A 21,108-nucleotide genomic window follows, 5' to 3' on the forward strand; every position below is an offset into this window, starting at 1 on the left:
TACCTGCAAATAGTCACATTTATTGCTGCCAGTCGAAACACCGACGCGGTGGCGAGCAGTGTCTTGCCAGCTAGCGAACTGGCTAGCTCGCTAACTATGCCGTTAAAACATTTGACAAAGTTTAGACTGTGCACCCCCACCCCCTCCTCTCCTCCCCTCGTTTTCTCTCCCGCTTCTCTCTCTCTCTCCATTCCTTTCCTCGACACTTATTTCTCTCTTTGCATTTTCTTGCAGACGGAGACAGTCGGGAAAACAGCTCCGCAAACATACAGCCAGCTAGCTATCGATAGTAGCTGATAGCAAGACAGCTTGAGTAGAGAAATATAAACTCGCTTAGTAAACTCACCCCAACAGAAAGATTCAGTTGGCAACAGAAAGATTTACGGTGCTGTTCGCAGTTGAAGTGGCTAATGCGAAAAGGAATAAAATTCTACTGCCGTCCATGGTTGCTGTCTGTCCGGGCTTTCACTTTATTTTCCCTCCGTAAAACATGTCTTTTTTTCCCTCACAGCAACTCAAAGGAGGGGGAAAAAACTATCTGAGTCCCTTTACCACTACAGTCACAAAATGGTGAATGAACCCCTAACAGCTGGCCCGTCTAACCAATCAGAAATCAATGACAGGTACAGTAGCCAATCGTTTGGAGAATGGAAGGTACAGGGCGTGGCCGGCTGTCAAAGTGCGGTTGAGTGACAGGCATCCCAGGCGAATTGCGACTGGGGGACAGGTCCGAGCCGCTGCCTCGGACAAAGTTTACAGTATCCAATCAGCGCACAAGGAAGCTTAGGAACAGGGAGTGGGCGGGCACAGAGGAGTGCCGAAAACGCCGGTAGCCTATCAAAAAATGTAAACCCCCCTCTTCATCGATAACGGGTCATGTTTACCACAAAGGATCGCGCAGGTGCCACCCCCGGCTCCACGATGCATTCTGGGAATTGTTGTGCGTTAGCCTACAAGACTCCATTGGCGATACTCTCGGGCACCTGCTGCAAAGACTACAACTTCACGTCTAGTTTTCACGACTTGGTCAATTCAGACATGGCCCTGAGGGAGTGAGGTGCCAAGTGAATCGGAAGGGGGAGGAGAACCTGAAGCATTTTCCTTCAAAGTTACATTTTGATGATTTTGAGGCCAAGGACAGTGTTGACACTAATATATGACACAGCATTTCAATCTACTTTATGTCACGCATCGTCTCCCATCCGCGTGTCACTTGTCTTTCCTCCTTCCTTCGCTTTTTTCCTCTCTTCCCGTCTTTTCCGTCGCTCTCTCTTTTTCTCTCAGCAACAGACCCTTACTTCGCCCCCTCCAGCCAATCACGTTGCTCATAGCGATTCTCCTTGACGTCGGCAGCGGCTCTGCCCCACCTACTCCACACTGCCTGACTTGAAGTTTCAGCCGACGTAACTGTGCGACCCAGCGATTGGCTGAGTGATAGATGGTGCCCCAGCCAATGGCCGGGTACAACGGTGATGTCATCACGCATGTTGCCACCAGCTGGACCGAAGAGGCGTGGTCTGGAGTAAACTCGTCTAACCCCGTGTTTACTTAGGAAAAGGCCAGTTGTGTTATAGCTGAGTAGTTCTGCAGAACAATCGAATAAATGCTCGCCGCTAATATAGATGACGTCGATGAGTGTGCCTGATTGGAATGTCTTTTGTTCTCTTTCATCGCCTTTGTGTTTCCTTTCTTTAATGTCTGTAGAATCTCAGCAACTAATCTTAATGATGCCATTTCTCCGTGCTATTTAAAATGAAGATTGAGGCAGGGGGCTGATCTACCTCGCATGCAAGCACTTTCATAGTTATATAACTACTCTTGCAGACAATCACGTACAGGGCGAAACATGGGTAGCAACACCCAGATGCACAGTACAGCGCCCCCTGTGTCCCATGAAATGTTTTTTTTTTTTTTTGCAACAACATGAGATTGTTGTAATTCAGGATATAGCCATTATATACCATTTAAAAGGATCATATCGAGTGCAAGAAACTGAATGACAAATGCGCGACACGTACAGAATTAGAGAGTGCAAGCCGCCGGGTTTACAGCAGAGTAGGAATTTCAAAGAGAGTTTGAGAGGTGGAGAGACATCTACAGGTGAAATAGCGGTACTGCACACAACTGTAGAAATGCTGTAATGCCTTCCAAACCTGCAATGACACTTAATGGAGCTGAACTGGGTCAAGGCATTGTACCGGGCAAAAGGTGAACCCTTTACAGGTTAGTGGCCGTTGTCTAGACTGTGTCTTGTGAACGACAAAAATGTAGTAAGTCACATTTTATATGTGTGCAAGTGTGTGTGTGTGTACTTACCTTGAAATGCCGCTGTAGAAATACGTTAAACTTGGATGCATTCACATTTTGTTATTGGCAGATGCTCCTATCGTATGCGCCTGGTGTGATTTAATATAAGACCTGCTAGACACTACTTAACAGGGAAGATATGTGTGTCTTCATATTCATTGACAATATTACTGTTGTTTTAATTTCTCAATAGCATGTTTATTCTTCTGAACAATATTCAGTTTGCATGCTTTTGTACTTGACTAAACACAATGTATGGGTATGGTTATGACACAAAAATCAATTAGAATTTGCTGTAATACCTGATGTTATAGTTACATCACTGAATTATGCTCTTGAAGCTAGAGCTGTATGACAATTTCTAGATGTCTGAATGCTGACAGTGGGGTTTCCATGGTTTCACAGTTCAACAAGTTGAACATGGAGTGGTACAGGAGGGAAGCCACTGGGTGGAAGCTGTTCCCACAGTCTTAGGTTCCTCCAGGAAAGAAATTGAGTTTCCAGCGTTATTACACTTACCAAATCACTCTGAAAGGATTCACTACCATTGTCATTACTGACGGTCTAGTCTGGAATATTTTACATGCAAGACAATACGCAGAACTACTCACTTATTCCAAATGAAATAGTTCTTACTCTTAAAAAAGTACAAGGAAGTTTCAAAGAATATAAGAGTAGAACATATTCAAGGAATAATACACAACCTTCGGTTGAGCAAAAATTGCCATAATCAAAATCTGCTTGCCTGTACAGCATGAGAGGCAAGGTGTAAAGAAGTGCAGAGGTGTCATTGTTTTTGGCAACTTCAGTCTCCTTCTGGAAGTCTCCCCTGTCTGAGAGACAGAAGTGACTGATTAGCCAGGACAAGAACACAGATGATTGTTTTCTCACGGTGCAACCGTCAGTCAGTCAAATGCTGACCTTTTGCTCTCTGGTGTGGACATCAAGGCCCACCAAGCAACACTTCCTTTCCGTGGACCTGGAGTATCGCCGTGTTTGTGCCCAGCGGTGAATAAATTGAACAGAAACAACTAGAAACTACCAGGAAATTTTCAATGCATGATTTTTAATCTCAGTGATTGAAAGTGGGTGGTATCATCACTGAGGGTTCTTCTTGCATGAAAACTTCCACAATGCGATTACAGGACCAGAGTTTTCAAACTGCCTGTGTACAGAACAGGTTGGTAAAAAGCTGAGAGATGTAAAAGATGGATAAAGCCCTAGTTCCAATAACAGCGTTAATGACATTAATGTGACCGAATTTAAATATTAATGTATTATATAAGTTGATACATTGGAAGTGTCCTAGAAAAAAATGAGACAACCCACACAATGTTGATTGTCGTGTGAAATCGAGGTTTTGTTTGTCAGGCCGGATTGAATCATATGAATAATGGTACTTGCATTTTCCCTTCTGTATTCTGTGGTCAGTAATGAAAAATATCCGATGAGAAAGATTTTCATGAATGCTAAGATGTGAAATGATGCACGCAGTAAAAGTTTCAAAGGTGGGGTTTTCTGGGCTGTCGCTGAAAACGTATGTGTATGGCTCTGTGAACATAGGAGTGTGTTCCCACAGCCTTAGGCACGGTGTTTTCAGATGAAATACACTCCGGACTCAGCAAGCTAAGCCACACAGCACCCTTAAAGACATACTGCTCCCTGGCTGATGACACAGTTGTGCAATCCCTCCCCCCTGCCTTATTAGCATCATTCTCACCCACACTCTCTCCTCAGGAGTTTAACCCCTTGACCTCACCCATGCCCCGGCAACAGCCCCTCTCAGCATGCTCCACGCTCACCTGTCAGTCAACCGTCACAGAGCCGCCCCCCTGCCGAGCGACATGCCGTCTGATTGGCCGGCCGCTTGCCGGAGACCAGACAGCAATTGAGAGGCGAATGAAGTAAAAGAATAAAGAGGGAGAGATAGACAGATAGCGAGACAAAGAGGCAGATAAGAAAGACAGTGACATGAAGCAAACCAGAGAAAATGTCTGTTCATGTTTAAGAACTTTTCGTAATTGATGTAATAAGAATTGAGGGAGGAACGTCTGAAGCAGACTGAGAGGCACTGGTAATATTGGAAGCAACAGGAGTGCTAATGCTAGTAAAGCATTCAACAGTCAATGTTCCCCTCATGAAAAATGGATGGCTGTTCATAAACTGCATTGATTCTGTAAGAAGATAGCTATGCAGACAGACAGACAAACTCTTAGATCCATAGACTAAAACTCCTACAGATTTAAAGGAGTTTTCTCTAACATGAAGAGAAAACACAGATCCCTGGTTAACCTTAAGCCAAGCATAGCATTTTTGTCCATGTCTCACCAGAACGCCGATTTCATGCCTGTGGACTGTGCTGGCATGCTTCACCACAAATTATCCATATCAAGGGACTGAGAGCATGCCAGTCATTGCTCAGTTATGGAAATCACATGTAGGAAGAAGCAAGCCCTTGGGGTCTGAAGGTTATCTCAAACAAGCAGTCAAGCAAACATTCCACACTGCCTGGAAATGCACAGGGGTTACGTTATCTACACAGGGTGCCTGCCAGAACCATTTTTTTTTAACTTACCACAAATAATATATACACATACCATTTATGAGCTGCCATGTGGTGTGTGGTAGTTGTATCCGAGATGTTAGTTGAAGAAGGTATTTTTTAATCAGTTGTTTAACTGTGATATTTTAACAACAAACTGGGATTTTGCTGGTACATCCAGGCATATGAAACCTGTAGGACAGTAGTTAGAAAGAAACTTGCCTCATCACCACACACACACGCACACACACACCCATCCTCGGTAACCGCCTCACCCGCACAGACAGGCTTTCGGGGGGCTCCCACGCCTCCGCTCTGCAGCAGCTGGTCTCCAGATGTGCAGCAGGTCCTCCGGCGCCGGGGCATAAGCAGGGCCCGAGTGCCCCCCCACCGATCCCGGCACACGGTCCCGTGGTCCAGAGCCCTGCCCATCTCCCGCCATCAGGCCCCGGGGCCCCGGGCAGAGGCGGGGGAGGGGACGACGGGGGCGCTCTTTGTCCTCCCGGTCCCCTCCCTCCGCATGTAGGGGGGGGGGGGGTCTCCGGTTACCTCTAGCATTCACAGCACTGCATTCCAGCACAGTTACGCCGCGGATCCCGTGTCCGAGGTGCCCGACCCCTTTTCATACATTCCCCCCACTCTCTCTAAATCACCAGCATCCCCAATAACCCCAGGGCACCGCAGTTTGGATTAATATCACCTGATAAATGATCCAATCGAACAGATACTGTTTCGAAAAAGAAACAAAAAAAGAAAGATACCGCAGGTTAGGCAAGCCTGTCTGACTTGATATATGATACACGTTACGCAGAGATACAGTGATTCAGGGCTGATGATTGTACGACTTGGCTCTGTGTGGGTGATACTGCCTTTGCTGGGGAGAACCATGACTAATTGCTCTGAGACCATGCTACAGCAGCCATTTTATAACCAGGCTGTTTGTTTTTCACCTTGCCTTCAATAAGGCGTAAAAGGTAAGTTGTACGGCCCACGCCATATTTGTTGTAGTTGTGAATTTACTTTCCACCCGTTGCACGTTCAATGTCTTTTTTGACAAATCCAAAAATAGTTTGATAAATAAGCCGATGTCTTGGGCTGGAGTTCCCATTTTGTAATGTCATAGTGCCAGTATAATAACTCTAATGAAAGTATGTGGGAAAATGATGTAGAATTTGAGGTCACAATAAAGACCAGCTGCCACAGCCCATACCAAAGCTACTGTATGTTACATACAGTCCCCTGTAACCCTATATAGTGCAGCTGTTGAGCCACAAAATGTCATCTGTAAGTCCACAAGATACTTCCCGTGTGTAGAGCCCTCTATCTGTCAATGAGTTGGAATACTACATTTTCAAACGCAACTCACCGGGTAATGGGGTTTGGTCTGCATTAACAGAAAGCCTCAAGGTTGTATCAACTGTATGTGTATATATATATTATATATATATATATATTATAAAGTTCATAAATGTTCAGTGTTCTTTGGTATTATTGACCTATTATAGTTTGATTATCAGTAATTCTAATACCTGACAACACTATGATAATTGGTTGCCTGTTAGTGCAATCAATAACGCATGTTCTCTGACGAGCCCAGTTGGTTATAAGTGGTAGCAGCTATGCTTGTCCTGTGTGTAGTTTGATGCTGTTTGAAACTGTATTTTGGTGGCAGAGCAGGAAAGAAATATGTAAAATGTTATGTGCCAGTTTGATTGGTATTGGTCTTGGGCCTGGAGTGATTGGAGTATTTAGAGTTGAGATATTTATAATTCAAATGGTTGTACAGATTCACATGCAAACACTCTGCTTCCAGCATTCAAAAGTTTTTTATTTTGTTTAACCATTTGAAAACAGTTTTGTTTCTTTTTAAATTCTGCTCTGTCCAGAGTTATTTAGGTCTTGCCATACAAATGCCACGGCTGAGTTTTTGGAGAACACATGGTGTGTATATATTCTTTACTTCTGTTATCTTTGCCAAGCTGATGGTCAGTTGTTCACCACAGATGAAGTTGATGTCATACCCCAGTTTACGTTAACACCCATTTTGGATTTTTGAGAGGAAACAAATTCGTTCTTACTCCTTTTTGACAAAGAAAGTGTTGTCATCGAAGAACTGTTCCATAGTTTGCAGTGGTACCTGCAGTACCCATTATGAACAGCAGAGGGGGATAGCTCTCAAATAAACACCCAAAGGGGTGTACTCTCAGGGTTTCCTGCCATTATCCAAGGTTTCTCTACTTTCACAATGTCCTTGCTTACTGTTCGCTCAGAGTTAGAGAAGTGTTCGAAAATTTCCAAAATTTAGATTTTACAGCCGTCCAAAGCTCCTGGATGTTAAAAGAATTTAAGTTTTAGTGCTAGCATTCAGTTCAGATTTTTTTAACCACACCTGAATGGTCGTCACACAGTATTCCCAGCTGTATGATTACTGTAGAGGCGCTTTAATGGTCACGCATTTGAAAACGCAGCGATACAATGCATCATGTCATAAGTCAGTCTGGTAATTTTTCAAGACAATTGTCAAATTTTAGGTTGTGTGTGCAAATACATTGATCTTCATAGGATCTGTCAGCATGTCATTCTCTCTGTGGGGGTTGTGAGTTTTGAGTGTCACTCTAAAACAGGAGAGTCTGCATTTACCCAGGTTGTCATCGAGTCAGTGAAATTGTCTTCAATAATTACAAAAAAAACTGCAAAATGTTTCAACTATCGCAAGAAATCACTTTCATCTTACACAAATATACATTGCTATTTCATTGACTTTACTCCACAGCTACAGGAGCAATGTGAAAAAACTGAGTGTGCTCTTGAACAAGTTATCTATACTGTTAAAAGGAGTTTTATTCATCACACAGAACCCAAGAATAACGTTCATCATCACATGACGGGCGGCAGTGTAGCATAGTGGTAAGGAGCAGGGCTCATAACCGAAAGGTTGCCGCTTCGATTCCCCACTGGGGCCCTGCCGCTGTACCTTTGGGCAAGGTACTTAACCCACAATTGCCCAAGTAAATATCCAGCTGTATAAATGGGTAATATGTAAAACTGTGACCTATGTAAGCTGCTCTGGGGAAGAGTGTCTGCTAAATGACACTAATGTAATGTAACATTAATCCCATTTGTGCTACAGGTTCTTTCTTTCGTTCACACTTCGGGGGCCATGAAGGTGTCGCGCGGCGGCAGGTCTGTCGGCAGGCTGCATGCGAGCGCCTCGCTCTCTCCTGGGCTGTGCGGATGTGGCGGGGTGCAAATGCGTCGCTGCTGCACCGCCGCGCTGCTCTGCACCGCGCTGCACCCCGCCGCCGCTCTTCCCGTACCCGAGAGAGGGGCGGCCGGTTTCCACGAAAGCGCGCGCAGATGAGAGAGAGCGGGGAAGTGGTGAGCGAGTGAGGTGAGGTTACTGCGGTCTACCTCTCTCCGCTCTGCGCAGTGTGAACCCGGCAGCTGTGACACCGGGTGTGTGTGTGTGTGTGGGGGGGGGGATCTGAGGTAGCACAAGGACGTGAAGAATGCCTGGATTACCGCCACTCTCTGCGCACGCAGCACGTGCTTTCTGTAGAACCCTTTTTTTTTTTCTTTTTTTCTAAGAACGGCAGCTGAAAACACGACCGACCAACCGGGTGACACACATCGAACCGATGAGGAGATTAATATTTATTCTTAGCATCGCAAGATGGTGGAATGAAAGCATAATCTTCTGTTTACATTGCCTTTTCCTGGAGGACATCCTTATGCGCGTGATGGAGAGCAATCTGGAAAGACGGCAAACACCACACACACACACACACACACACACACACACCACAAAGAAAGACGGGCACGCCATTGCGCTGGTTTTTAACCAATTTTAATTAACCCTGATTACAGTTTAATTACAAGTTGGAAAAAACACAAAAAAGAAAGAATCAAAGAAGAGAAGTTTCAATGTTACATCATGGTATTAAATCTCATCCCTCCGTTTGAGTGTTATATAACCGCAGAGAGGGAGGTGGGAGAAGGGGGGACACCTTTACACGGAAAAACAATACAAGTCTTTTTCTTTTAAACGATATAATCCCCAAAAATGAAAAATATACAAGAGAAAAAAGAGAAAAGTAACATTATAAAATAAAAATTACAATACATGACGAGAGATAAAATCAAAGTCCCCCCCCATAAGAAATTTGCCCTCCTCCCCACCATACACCCCACTCCTCCACTCCACTGCCATCCTTCCATTATAATACCGGCCAACTGATTTACAATGACACTCTTATCTTACAAAGGTAAAGGTTACACTGGAAAGGAAAGGATGCTGAAAGGAACACACAGAAAAAAGAGATGGGGGGGAGAAACATGTCATTGAAAGTGATGTACACATCAGGAAAGCGTTAAACTGAGCTAGCAGAGATTTTCGAAAGGGGGAGGGGGGGGATGGGACAGAGGGTCAATAATTCAACAATAACAATAATAATAATAACAATAATAATAAACAGCAATATTGACATCATCAGAAGGAAAAGTACAAAGGGGGGGGGGGTAAAATTAATTTGCCAAAGAAATGTCATCTGTCTGTATTGCCCGTGCTATGTTGTTCTGTTAGCACCTCTTGTCAGTCTCCTTTCCTACTGTACAAGGGGAAAGGTGACGACTGCTGTTTTCCTTTTTTTTTTTTTGGGGGGGGGGGGGGGGGGGGATTTGCCATGACACCCCAGGTGCAGCGTAACCCCAACACAGCTCCCTACAGTTAATCTCCATCAAGCCGGATCACACGAAAGCAACAGCCAGGTATGCGCGAGAGACGGACAGCACAGGCAATATCAAGTGTGTCTTTTTTTTTTTTTTTTTAAGATATGAAAAGTAGTAAGGCAGCTGTCAGTTAAAAATACAGACAAAGGGCAAAAAAAGGGGGGGCGGGGCTCAGGAGGCAGGGGGGTCACGTTAAAAAAAAAAAACCCCTTCGGTACATCAGTCCGTCACTGCGTGTAACCGCCCGGACCAACCCGGCTCAGTTCTACAACGCGACACTCCCAGAATGCCGTGGGAGAGATGTCTCTCTGACAGACGGTGGACGTTACCTGTGCAGGGGAATACCCCCGCGGACGTGCAATCCCGAGCATGCCTGCGTGTCTTCAGAGCCACGCACAAAAGCAGCTTAGCGCGGTGAAGTCACTCGCCCCGCGGGCCGCAGGGAGGGGGGTGTCACGTTTCAGACCTCATGTGCATCTAATTCCTACGCCATCCACCCCCCCCGGCATCCCCCACCTCACCCCCAGCCCCTCCAGCCGGGGGTCACGAACACATCCTTTCCTGAACCCCGAGACGCTGTCACGTTAGCATTTAGTACAGAGGAAATTTCTTAATTGGTTTCAGCTCAGAAAAATACAATTTCCAGTTACTTTTCCCCTTTGAAACCCCCCTCCCACCCCCCTCCCCCTTAAAGAAAAAAAGGTTAAGGTGAAACGAGCTGGGAAGGTGGGAGTGAGGACAGTCTCTCCCTCAACACAGCAGCAGCAATTGTTGGCTGGGTGTGGCTGGTGGCTGGTGGCTAGAGGTGTGTGGGGGGGGGAGGGTGCTGGGGACAAAAGACAAGCCAAAAAAAGGGTCCATCCAAACCCATGGGGCAAGGGGGCCCTGCTGCCCATGCGCTCCGTTCGGAGAGTCTTTTTCATTCATCGTTTGTTTTGTCTCTCATTCTCATTTCCCTGTAAAGTATTTTGACGTGATTAAAATAAAAAAAAACTCCCCGTTAACCCTTTGCAGCCCCAAACCCTCTAAACTCATCCCAAAAAAGTAAGAGGACAAACTCCTCTCAATTTTTTTTTTTTTTTTACAAAAAATCCTGAATCTCATTAATTTCTTTAAATGCTCTAGTTTTAAAATCTATCTCTCCGTTTATATTTATATTTAATATATAATATAATATATATATAAAGGTATAGTTTAAGTGTCTGTGTATATTTCAGTATTGGATTTTTTTTTAAAATTCGATTTTTACATGCTATAAAAACAAGGCAATAAGAGGCAGTGTGTGTGAGGTCTACATCTGTCTCCCCAGAACTCCACGCTTGCAGTTCTCACATGTTCTCCGCCTCCAAGGTTGGTCCAGGTCTCGGGTAGGTCTCCGAGGTCAGGCCCTCTCCACTGCAGAGAGGCCAAACATGCTGGGCAAAGGAGCTAAAGGCGGTGTGGTGCATCGTGGGAACGCGTGAGCATGTCTGTGTGTGTGTGTGTGTGTGTGTGTGTGTGTGTGAGAGAGAGAGAATATGCTGCTGGTTTATTTAGCGCTAATCAGACGATCGAGTTGAATACCAGAGAGTGAAAGCTGGCGTACGGTGACCGGGTGGCACCGACCCGCCACTGGCCGGCGTCCTGCGGCCGCCGATTCGCGCCTTCACGTCAGCGAGAGAAACGATCCGTGACCTCTTTTTGCTTCCCTGAGCTGACAGCGGTGTGATGCTGGCAATGATCTCCCCTTGCCCTCCTCTCAGTCCCTGCCTCATTTTCCCTCTACCTCCTCTCCCTTTCTTCTCTGTATCACGCATTCTCTAGCCCTTCACTCAAGTTCTGTCTCTCCAGAACGCCTCTGCTGTTCCTCTCTGCCTCGCCTCCCTTTCCTTCTCTCCCTCTCCCTCCATCTCTCCCTAACCTCACCGTTCCTCTATACTACAGGGGGAAAGCATTCCCATCATTGTGATGCTTGGTCTTCAGTCTGTTAAAAAGGGCAGAAAATCCTTTTTCTCCAAAAAAAAAAATAAAACATAAAAAAAAAAAGGTTAAGCCTGAAACATGATGTGTTTGAAATTTGCTGGCATTTACACAGTTAAGCCAAAACGAGGCGGGTTTTAAACCAAGGACAGTTCTTACAGAGTCAGTGAGTCGCCTGAGTTTGAGTTAGTGCTCACATAGCTTTCATCGTTTGGTGTTTTCCTCTTGTTTTTTTCTTCTCTCCACCCGAGAGGACCAACGTGCCAAGACTGCGCAGGTTCAGTTCCGTCGCTCAGAGCTGGCGGGACAAGGCATGCAGGGGCGGCCGAACCTCGCCCCCGCCCCCGTCCGGCCCTCAGGCGGGCCGAGAGAACCCGAAAACTGCACAACCACGCGGGACAGGAGGGCCGGGACCAGAACCACGGACGCTTCGAGGGCCCTGATGCTGAAGGTGGAAGGTGTCTTTTTCCATCTCTCCGAAACGTCTCTCTGACTCCCTGTTTCAGTCCCATTTTGTGCTGCAGAGGCGGACAGTCTGGGGTCCACAGCTCCTGGGGTGCAGGGGCAGATTCTGCGGGACCGGTCCCGAGCGGGCGGGGTGGCCTGGGGGGGTGGGGCAGCCTGAGGGGGCAGGGCAGTGAAGTGTGCCGACTGGCAGCTCCGAGCAGTCGATTGTAGAGTCCTTCCCATCCGGAGGGAAACCTCCCCTCCCTCTCTGAGCGCAATCTCCACTGTCCTCACACAACCGACGCTGACGGATCTAAAAGTCAAGGTTTGACGCGTCAGGAGTTTTGCCACTCTTCCTATTACGCACAGGTTGTCTGGGGTTCGAGGCAGTTTTCTCTCTCTGCGGCGCGGTATACCTCCGTGTAAGAACAGGCACTTACGAAATCTAGTTTTCTTTTAAAAAAATAATATATCCGCCCCCGCTTTCTCCCGGGCTCCACTGAAAATGAGCGTGGGCAGGAGGGCGGATATCTCTCTGTAAGGGGCACGAGACGGCAGGGGTCCTGAAAGCTCTGGAGACTCGAAAACTTCCCGGGACTCTGGGACAGATGGAGGGGCACAGTCGGAGGGGAAGAGGCTGTGGCGGAGAGCGGGGGTTCCGTTCGGTGTGGAACAGAAGGAGTGGTGTCCCCGGGAAACGCGGAGGGGGGGTCCGAAGGCCGCTGCGGGAGTCGCGTGGATGGAGCGGAGCGGGGAGGGGGGGGCTCGGGTGGGCGTGAGGTCGGCCGAGCTTTACGACTGGGAGGGGTGTCAGTATTAGAGCATATGCATGACTGCATGTCGATCAGTATTGTTCCACTTCCTGTGTCTGTCAGTATTAGTGTCAGTCTAATGTGAGTTAGTGCATGTGGGGGTATCAGAATGTGTGTGTGTGTGTGTGTGTGTCTGTGTACGTGTGTGTCTGTGTGTGTGTGTGTGGAGATCAGCAGTCCTTGTTCTCCAGGGACAGTTGGGCGGTGGCGCGGTGCAGCTCGGCGCTGACCCGGCGCTGGGTGGGCAGGGGCGGGCAGTCCAGCGCCGGGGGCGGGCTCTCGCCCTCGCCGTTCTCCTCCCCCTCCCCGGCCCCGTTCCTCTCGGCCTCCTGGCCCTCGGCCCGCACCTTCTTGTCGTCGGACTCCTCGGAGCTGGCCTCCATGCGCTGGTCCTCGCTCCAGCGGCGCTTGAAGCGCAGCTTGAGTGGGATGCACTTGGTGCCACCGGGGCTGGCAGGCGGGGCCCCCGCCGGGGGGGTCTCCCCGGGCTCGCCCGGCTCGCTCTTCAGGACCAGGGGCCGGCGGGGCTCTGCGGGGGGGCCCAGGAAGGGCAGCAGGCCCGGCGGGGGCGGGGCGGGGGCCTTGAACACGTCTTCGTCCAGGTCGTCGTCGGCGGGCGGGGGTGCCGCGCCGCCGTTGAGCTGACGGTCCCGCCGGTGAGGGAAGAGGTCGAAGTCCTCATCCCGGTCGTCCACGTCCTCGTCGCTGATGTCCGTCACTTCCACCTCCTCCTCCGACTCGATGTCGGAGATGGGCTCCACCTGCACAGGGGGTCGGAGTGTTAGACGGCTGCATTTCATTTGACTTCACTCCATCTTCATTACATGACATTCATTTAGCAGACATTCTTATCCAGACCGGCTTTCAGCACAGAAGAGCAGTATATCCATGAAAGTTTAAATGAGCAACAGCGTCAGACCAGGCTTACAGCACTCCCAAACCAGTGAGCTGGCCAGAGGGCTTGAATAGTTTTATGCTCACGCTCACTGGTCTGGGAGTGTCACTTGGATGAATATTCTCAGGTGCTCAAGTGGAAGTCACACTGGAAATGCAGAATCACCAATTGTTCTTGTTGCTACAGTACTAGCTAAGTGGAAAAAATACTACTGTAAGAACACTCAAATTCCAGTCAGCTTCAGCACTATTTACAAACTATAGGGTTTAAAAAATAATACTCTGCCCCACCCACCCAGCAGTAGTGTGCTCTGGATAAGAGCATCTGCTAAATGAATGTAATATAATGAATGTATAAGTGTATACAGGTCTTACTTGATTATACTATCATGTTGGTTTCTGTACGTTCTGTTGGTTCATGCAGGTTTGTATATAACTCTGTAGATATATGCACAGGTATGTATATATTTATGAATGTAGCCATTAGTGAGTCTAGGTGCTGGTGTGAGTGTCAATGCAGCAAAATGCATGCGGATGTCTGCAAGGTGTTGGTGAATGTAGGTGAAAATACACCGGCGCTGTGTCATTCAGCTGCACAATGCAAGCTCTGCCACCTCCACCGGAAGCACGCGTACAGCTACCGTACCGGCGCCGAAAAACCCACCTTGATCTTGGGCAGGCCAGCGCTGTTGAGGGAGCCGGACGAGGAGGAGTTGGAGACGACGCCGGAGCCGCCGGCGGAGCTGAGGTCGCTGCCGAAGGACATGGAGGAGCCCAGGCCGGAGGTGGAGGAGAGTGAGCCGGAGCTGCTGGAGCCGGGCCGGCCCTGCGCCTGGCCTTCACGCTGCTTGCGGCCCAGTGGCGGCGGCTGCAGCTTGAACTTGAAGGGCGAGAGGTGGGGCGGCTCCTCGCCCAGGTGCAGCGGGTGGTGCAGCGGGTGGGCGTGACCGTGGGCGTGGCCGTGGTGGTGGCTGTTGTGCGGGGCGCCCCGCTCGGCCCCGCCCCGCTCGCCGCCGCCCGCCCCGCCCGCCGCGGGGCCCAGGCCCTTGTCGGGGCGCTGGGGCTGGGGGATGATGATGTTGGGGTAGTGCAGGAAGGCGCGGGGGCTCAGGTGGTAGTTGTAGACGCTCTGGGTGTGGGCCTGCAGGTAGCGCTTCATGTCCTCGGGGTTGAAGGAGAAGTGGGAGCCCAGCATGGGGGAGAGGGTCGGGGACGGGGTGTAGGGCAGGTGGGAGGACGGGGTCATGGAGAGGGCGGGGGAGAGGGGAGGGGCCAGCAGCCCCGCCCCGCCGGGGCCAGGGAGGGGGGAGACGGGGAAGGGCGAGAGGGGGTCGGGGTGGACGCGGTGGGCGGGGGGAGCCCGCGGCGGCGGGTGGGCGGGGTTGGCCGGTGGCCCGTACATGCGGAACAGGGAGTCGTGGGAGAGGCGGGGGTGCAGGATGCTCCGGAACCCTCCGCCGCCGCCGCCGCTGGGGCCGCCCCCTCCCCCGCCCAACGCCCGCTCGCCGCCTCGCTCCTCCCCTCCGCCGCCCCCGCCCTCCTCGATTTCCGAGTTGACGGAGGTGCCGTCGCTGCAGTCGCTGACGGAGCCGCGGGCCATGCGGCGGGCCACCGCGCTGAACACCCCCGGGCTGCGCAGGTCCTCGTTCGGGGACAGCACATCAGACGGCGTGGATGGGGGGAACCGGAAATGGGCCCCTGCTCCAGACGGCACTGGGGGAGCACTCTGTGGGACTCCACTTCCTGGAAGAAGGAGATGGGAATGATGGGAAATGTAGTCTCGGTTTTCAACACTGCATTAATGGAGACAAAGTCATTCACAGCAGCGGAGGTGAGAGGGCCACACTGACCTGCAGACCCCATGTCAATGAAAGGGTAGTTGACGAGGACCAGCTTGTTGAAGTTGAACTTGTAAGTGAATCTCTTCCCTTTAGTCTTATGAAGGATCCTCTTGTTGTAGTAATACCTATGAAACAAAGACAGAGGGCACATTAACATGTGAAAACGAGCTCTCTGACACTCCAGCAGGGGTGGACTAAACTGTACTAACAAACCTGCATGGATACATTTTTCACCAAACGCACAAATTCACACCGATTAGCAAGGAGCAAAGTATGCACAAGATGGTGAATGCAAAGGCAGACATGATAACACTGAGATACAGTGGGCACAGGTACTGTGCGGACACTCAGAGGCGCTTTACTGCACACTGTCCTGCGTTATATCCACATTTTTTTCAACTGCTTGTGCGAGTCCAACAGGGGGAGCATGAGGGCAAATCCCTGCTTATCACCTCACCCCCCCGGCCCGAACGGGGCCGAGGCGAGGGGGTGATGCAGGGTGCAGGGGCGTTTTTAGGATAGAAGCGGGCCCTCCTTCCATCTGCGGGGAAGTCCATCTCTTTACGTAACACACTGTCCCACCGATGATCCCCTGTGCTGCCTGATCCCTTTACATAACTCCCATTCTCTCTCTCCGCCTATAAGTCCCAATCTACATTAACCTTTGTCCCCCTGTATCTGTTTACATAACGGCATCTTTCCTATTCTTCATCTCTCTATCTTTTTACATAACCGCCAGGTCTATCTGGATCTCCGCATGGCGCTCTCTCTGCTGCGGTCAGTCCGTTCAGTGGCCTCCTTACAGGCCCCGTGCGGACCTGATCTGACACGCTCTGGCCTCCTGACCTCTAGAGTACGGCACCCCCCTCCCCCCCTCCGGTATCTGGATCTGAGTGAGTCCACCGCAGCGGGGTGTATTTCTGTATCTGCTGGGGGCAGCGTTCTTTTCCAGATAGCAGGTCATTATGCTCCGAGGTGGTGTTTTGGGGGGGGGGGGGGGGGGCTTTCGTCCCCATCGCTCTATTATGGTTATTAGCTGTGTTGTGTCTGCGCTGGCGGGCCCTGCCCCCTCTCCCCACCTCACCCCCCCTCTGCGACACAGGAGAGATAAGGACAAGCCCATGCTGGGGAAAGCACCATTTACACACACACACACACACACACACACACACAAAACAGTGTGTCATTTCAGCACTGAGGAAGAGGTAAACCGCTGACACTCCCGGCGAGAGAGGGAGAGGGAGGGAGGGATGACAGAAGAGGAACTGGGATTACGAGCGCCACAAAAAGAGCAACCCTCCCACGATCCGCGCCTCTGAGGACGTGTGTAACGTCAGGACAGCGCGGCCGGCCCAACCCGCGCTGGGTAAACGGAGACGCCCTCAGACCGACAGGTATGCGGACGCAGGAAGGCCCCACGCGGCAACGCCCTGTGCATACACACACACACGCACACAGAGGCCGGCGCACCTGTACACAGCCGGCACAGGCCGTGAGTCACCTCGGTCAGTGCGTTTTCCGAAGAGCGCTCTCTCTCCGAGGCAGCGGGCCCCCCGAACACTTTGAAGGGCATTTGAACTCACTTCAAACGAGAAGAAAGGGTTTTTACAGGAGAGTGCCCCTCTGCCCCCGGCACACTTCCCACACAGCGGCCAAGCCTGCCACCACCTCCCTGGGCAGACACGCTCCCCTCACTCCGACCCGTCATTTTTAATACAGGGTTTTAGGCGGAACTTATAGGAAATTATTGGATTTTCTCCGCTGCGCTGGCCAGCACTACACAAAGAGCTGGATGCGCTTCAGGGTAAGATTATGACAGAAAATAAACACTAAGGGAAGAAAGAAGGGAAAAAAAAATCAGCTCAGATTGTTTGCCATGGAGTGGCAGTTCGACTTCCTCCGTGTGGAGTGAGACGGAGAGCGGAGTCTCCGAGGCCACAGAACAGCTGTGTGGCTGGAAGGCCCTCAGTGTGGATGAGCTATACGAAGCATTCAGTTCTTTCTGTAAAAATAACCTTTGGACCAGAAATGGTGATTGTAATACACAGTTAGCGAGGCTGTTTGCTGGCTGCCTCTGTCCGGCCCAGGACTGACCCACACCAGGGCCCGCATGGTTCTGTGAAAGGGGAATGATCCGGACCGCGGGGCCTGCCGGGTCTGGGCAGCCCGTTCCGAGGGGGGGGGGGGGGGGGGGGGCGTACGGTGTGTGAGCATGTGCGCGCGTGTGTGTGTGTGTGTGTGTGTGTGTGCGTGTGCGCCCCCTCCCCGTGGCGAATAAAGGCCTCATTCACCCATGGACAATGAAACGCACACACGACATGACTCTCACACACACGCTGTCACCCGCTCCACCCCCCCCCCCCCCCGATCTCTCTCTGTATGTCCAGCACAATGGGGGCTGTTGTGCCCTGGCAGCTGACCTACTGACTGCCACGGACACGCAAACACAATACCCTATTCCACCAACCTGACACACACAGGGGGTCAGGGAGCCTGACACAGCCAGGGTGCACCGGGAGAGGGGAGCCGGCGGGGGGTACGTGTGTGTGTGTGTGTGTGCGTGCGTGCGTGCACGCTCAAAGTGCAAAAAAACACACTCGCAGAGGAGGCAAGCTGAGGGCCAGGGGACAGAGGAGGCAGCTTCCGGCTGCTGCAAGTTTGGCAAGTGGGCCCACTATTGGACAGTTCCTCTCCAAAGTCCCGCCCTCCCACACAGCTGGGCCGCACACCGGGGAGGGGGCGGAGTGGGGGGCGGGGCCAAAATGACATCATATCCATGCAAGGCTCCAGCTTTCTGCGCAGTGGAAACCAACAGACGGAGTCGCACGAAAGGAACTTCCACATGTGTTCCACGGGAGAGAGCGGAAGGCCATGAGGCCTGCGAAAAGGCAGCCGTCAAATTACAGAATGACAGTCTAAATGAAATACGCCTGTCAGTGAACGGCGTGCCTGGTTTCCTCTGTGTTCCGTCTCCTGTACAATTCCACATTTGTGCCGCGCGCCTGAAGCACGCCGGCTGGTTCCGCCAACGCTATCCCACAATGCTCCTTTGTGATTACGGACGCATTTAAACGTGCTTTCAGCCCTTCTGCGGCAGTAATGCGTGTAGAGGGAACGCCTCATCTGCCTCCCATGTCAGCTGAGGTCTCCGAACGCGTGTGACCACGCGTGTGTGTGTGCGCTCGCGCATGTTCGCATCACCGCAAGGATCACCGTGCCCTTAATGGACGGGCATCAGGAATTCAAAAGCATCCGTCTCAGGGGACGACATCAAAGTCCTTCAGCCCCCCCCCCCAACCGAGTAATTCCTACACAGGCCATCAGCGGGGGACGGCAGCCTGCGATCTCCTTTAATACTTTAATATGAATGTATGGCTATAACATGCAACACGTATAGCGCTGTTGTGTAAGCTGCAAATCTGTTCAAACACCAGGCCGGGATAAAAATAGGGGGCTAAGACGCAGGAGCGTGCGCGGTTATCCCCAGCTCCATCTCGCCTCGTGCTGCCCTCGCCGGCACTCCAAACACAGACGGACCTTGTTTATTGACAAACACAAGCTGGTGTCATCAGTTGATTGGAAATTAGTAAATATTCCGTCATTAAGCGGCTCCGTAATCCTTTATCCTTTACAGGGGGGGGATCAACCTGTGCAGAATAATGCCCAGGCGATCAGCTCAGGCGTTTGTTTGACTGTCTGAAATAAAAATCAGTGACAGCGGATGCCACCTTCCCTGTGGCTCTTTAGCAGTGGCGAATGGCTCAGCACTTTGCCAGGTTTTATTAGGGGCACAGGGCCTCGGACGTTTTTGGCAAGCGACCCGAGTGATTGATGAGGATAGACAGTGAGTGACACATCCAGGTTAAGAGCCTCGTTTCAGCTTAGCCTTCCCTTCCAGGTCACGGCTGAGAGGCCGACGCATTGGCTGAGACGGACAGACTGATGGACGGACAGGCAGAGAGAGGGGATAGAGGGAGCAGGCGTACCTGAGCGCCCGGCTCAGCTTGTCGTAGTTCATCTGGGGCTTGCACTTGCGGGCCCCCCAGAGCCGCGCCACCTCGTCGGGGTCCTTGATGACGAACTCGCCGTAGTCACCCTGCCAGGCGATGACGTCGTGGTACTCCTCCTTGCGCAGCAGCTCCAGGATGAAGTGCCAGAGCTGGATCTGCCGGGACCCCGGGCTCGACTCCGGCTTGTAGGCCCAGTCCGGGAAGGCAAACCCTGCCAGGAGGAGGGGGAGGAGGGGGAGAGAGAGAGAGAGAGAGAGGGAGAGGGTTAACAGGGCTTAATAAAGGGGAACACTGAGACCCTGCACAATAACCCCCGCGGAGCCTGGTGGGGACGTGGTGCGTTAGCAGGTGTAAGACTCCTCTAATACCAAAGAGGATTAGTTTATTTGTGCGTGGCCTTGTTATTTGAGTGTCTGCGTGTACACAATCCTCTGCATCACATTAGCGCTAACGTCGCCGACGCCTGGCTCGTGCAGGGCCTCTCCGCCCCGTCACCCTCCCGCCCCGTCATTCATAATCCTGCCCCTGTCACGTTGCACCACGCCTCCACAGCCAGGTTCCCATGACGACAAAACACCTTTCCCGGGAGGGCTGACGGTCACTCTGGCCTGGAAGCTGACTGAGGGCTTTTGCTTTTTAGCCCTGCTGGCCTGGCAGAGTCACAGAGGCGGGTTCCTTCAGCAGGAAGGGGGGGGGGGGGACGGCAGCAGCAAACCGCGCCCCTCTGGGCCGGGACGAGCCCCTTTCTGAAGGACCGTCACCTGAGCACGCAGGCGATCGCACGTCAGAACTAAACGCCTGGGCCCGTGACTCGGCCAGGGTGTAAATGCCACAACCTTCCGGTGCCAAGGGGCAGGGCCCTAACCACAAGTGCACTGAGGCAGCGACGTTGCCATAGCCGTTTCGTGTCTACGGCCGCCCGCGCGTACACGATCCACGCACCGGTGAGCGCACAGGGGGCTTTCGCACTGCCACGGCTCGCAGCGGCTCCATCCGGTTCACGCTCCGCAGCCTGGGAGCGGAACGTGCTGATCTACAGCCGCGCGTGGACATGTGCACACTGCATTTCCGCTTTCCGCTTCAGAGCTTTATCTCTAGCCAACCTTCCTCTCTACCTAGCCTATCTATTTCTATTTTCTATTAAAAAAAGCACTCCTCACTAGTTCAGCACTTAACTCAGTATCTTACTGACCTCTTGTAGTACTTGTTGATAATTACTCTTAGCATTGTTTCTGCACTTATTTGGAAGTTTCTCTGGATAAGAGCGTCTGCTGAATGACGTAATGTAATGTTATGTTATGTTATGTAATGTAATGTATAATGATGTCCTGGCCCATATGCAGCTAGTGTCCTCAGGCAGGTGGTCTGAGTTCAGAATGCTGCATCAGCACACGGAGCAACAGGTTCTTGAGCGAAACACCAACTTAGCGACACGGGTATGGCGGTGGAGTCGTGAGCATTTGTTTGTGTCAACATGCCTAATGTTTCTCTGGATATTAGAGCGAGAACAACAATGATGAAAATAAATTCTTGCCTGTGTTGGCTACTGGGAATCAAGAGGTCCTTTC

General features: G+C 51.1%; 1 protein-coding gene across 1 annotated transcript in view; it reads right to left on the reverse strand.

Annotated features, from left to right (window-relative positions):
- Nucleotides 1-12,942: 12,942 nt before the first annotated feature.
- Nucleotides 12,943-21,108, reverse strand: part of erfl3 (Ets2 repressor factor like 3) — a 42,042-nt gene continuing 33,876 nt past the window's right edge. The window contains exons 2-5 of the mRNA XM_036538149.1: nt 19,517-19,751; nt 15,540-15,655; nt 14,354-15,432; nt 12,943-13,556 (exon numbers count right to left, since the gene is read on the reverse strand). Coding sequence (XP_036394042.1) covers nt 12,966-13,556; nt 14,354-15,432; nt 15,540-15,655; nt 19,517-19,751 — 2,021 coding nt within the window. The 3' untranslated portion in view covers nt 12,943-12,965. The remainder of the gene's footprint in view (nt 13,557-14,353; nt 15,433-15,539; nt 15,656-19,516; nt 19,752-21,108) is intronic.

This window comes from Megalops cyprinoides, chromosome 10, assembly GCF_013368585.1.
Source record: "Megalops cyprinoides isolate fMegCyp1 chromosome 10, fMegCyp1.pri, whole genome shotgun sequence".
Taxonomy (NCBI): Eukaryota; Metazoa; Chordata; class Actinopteri; order Elopiformes; family Megalopidae; genus Megalops; species Megalops cyprinoides.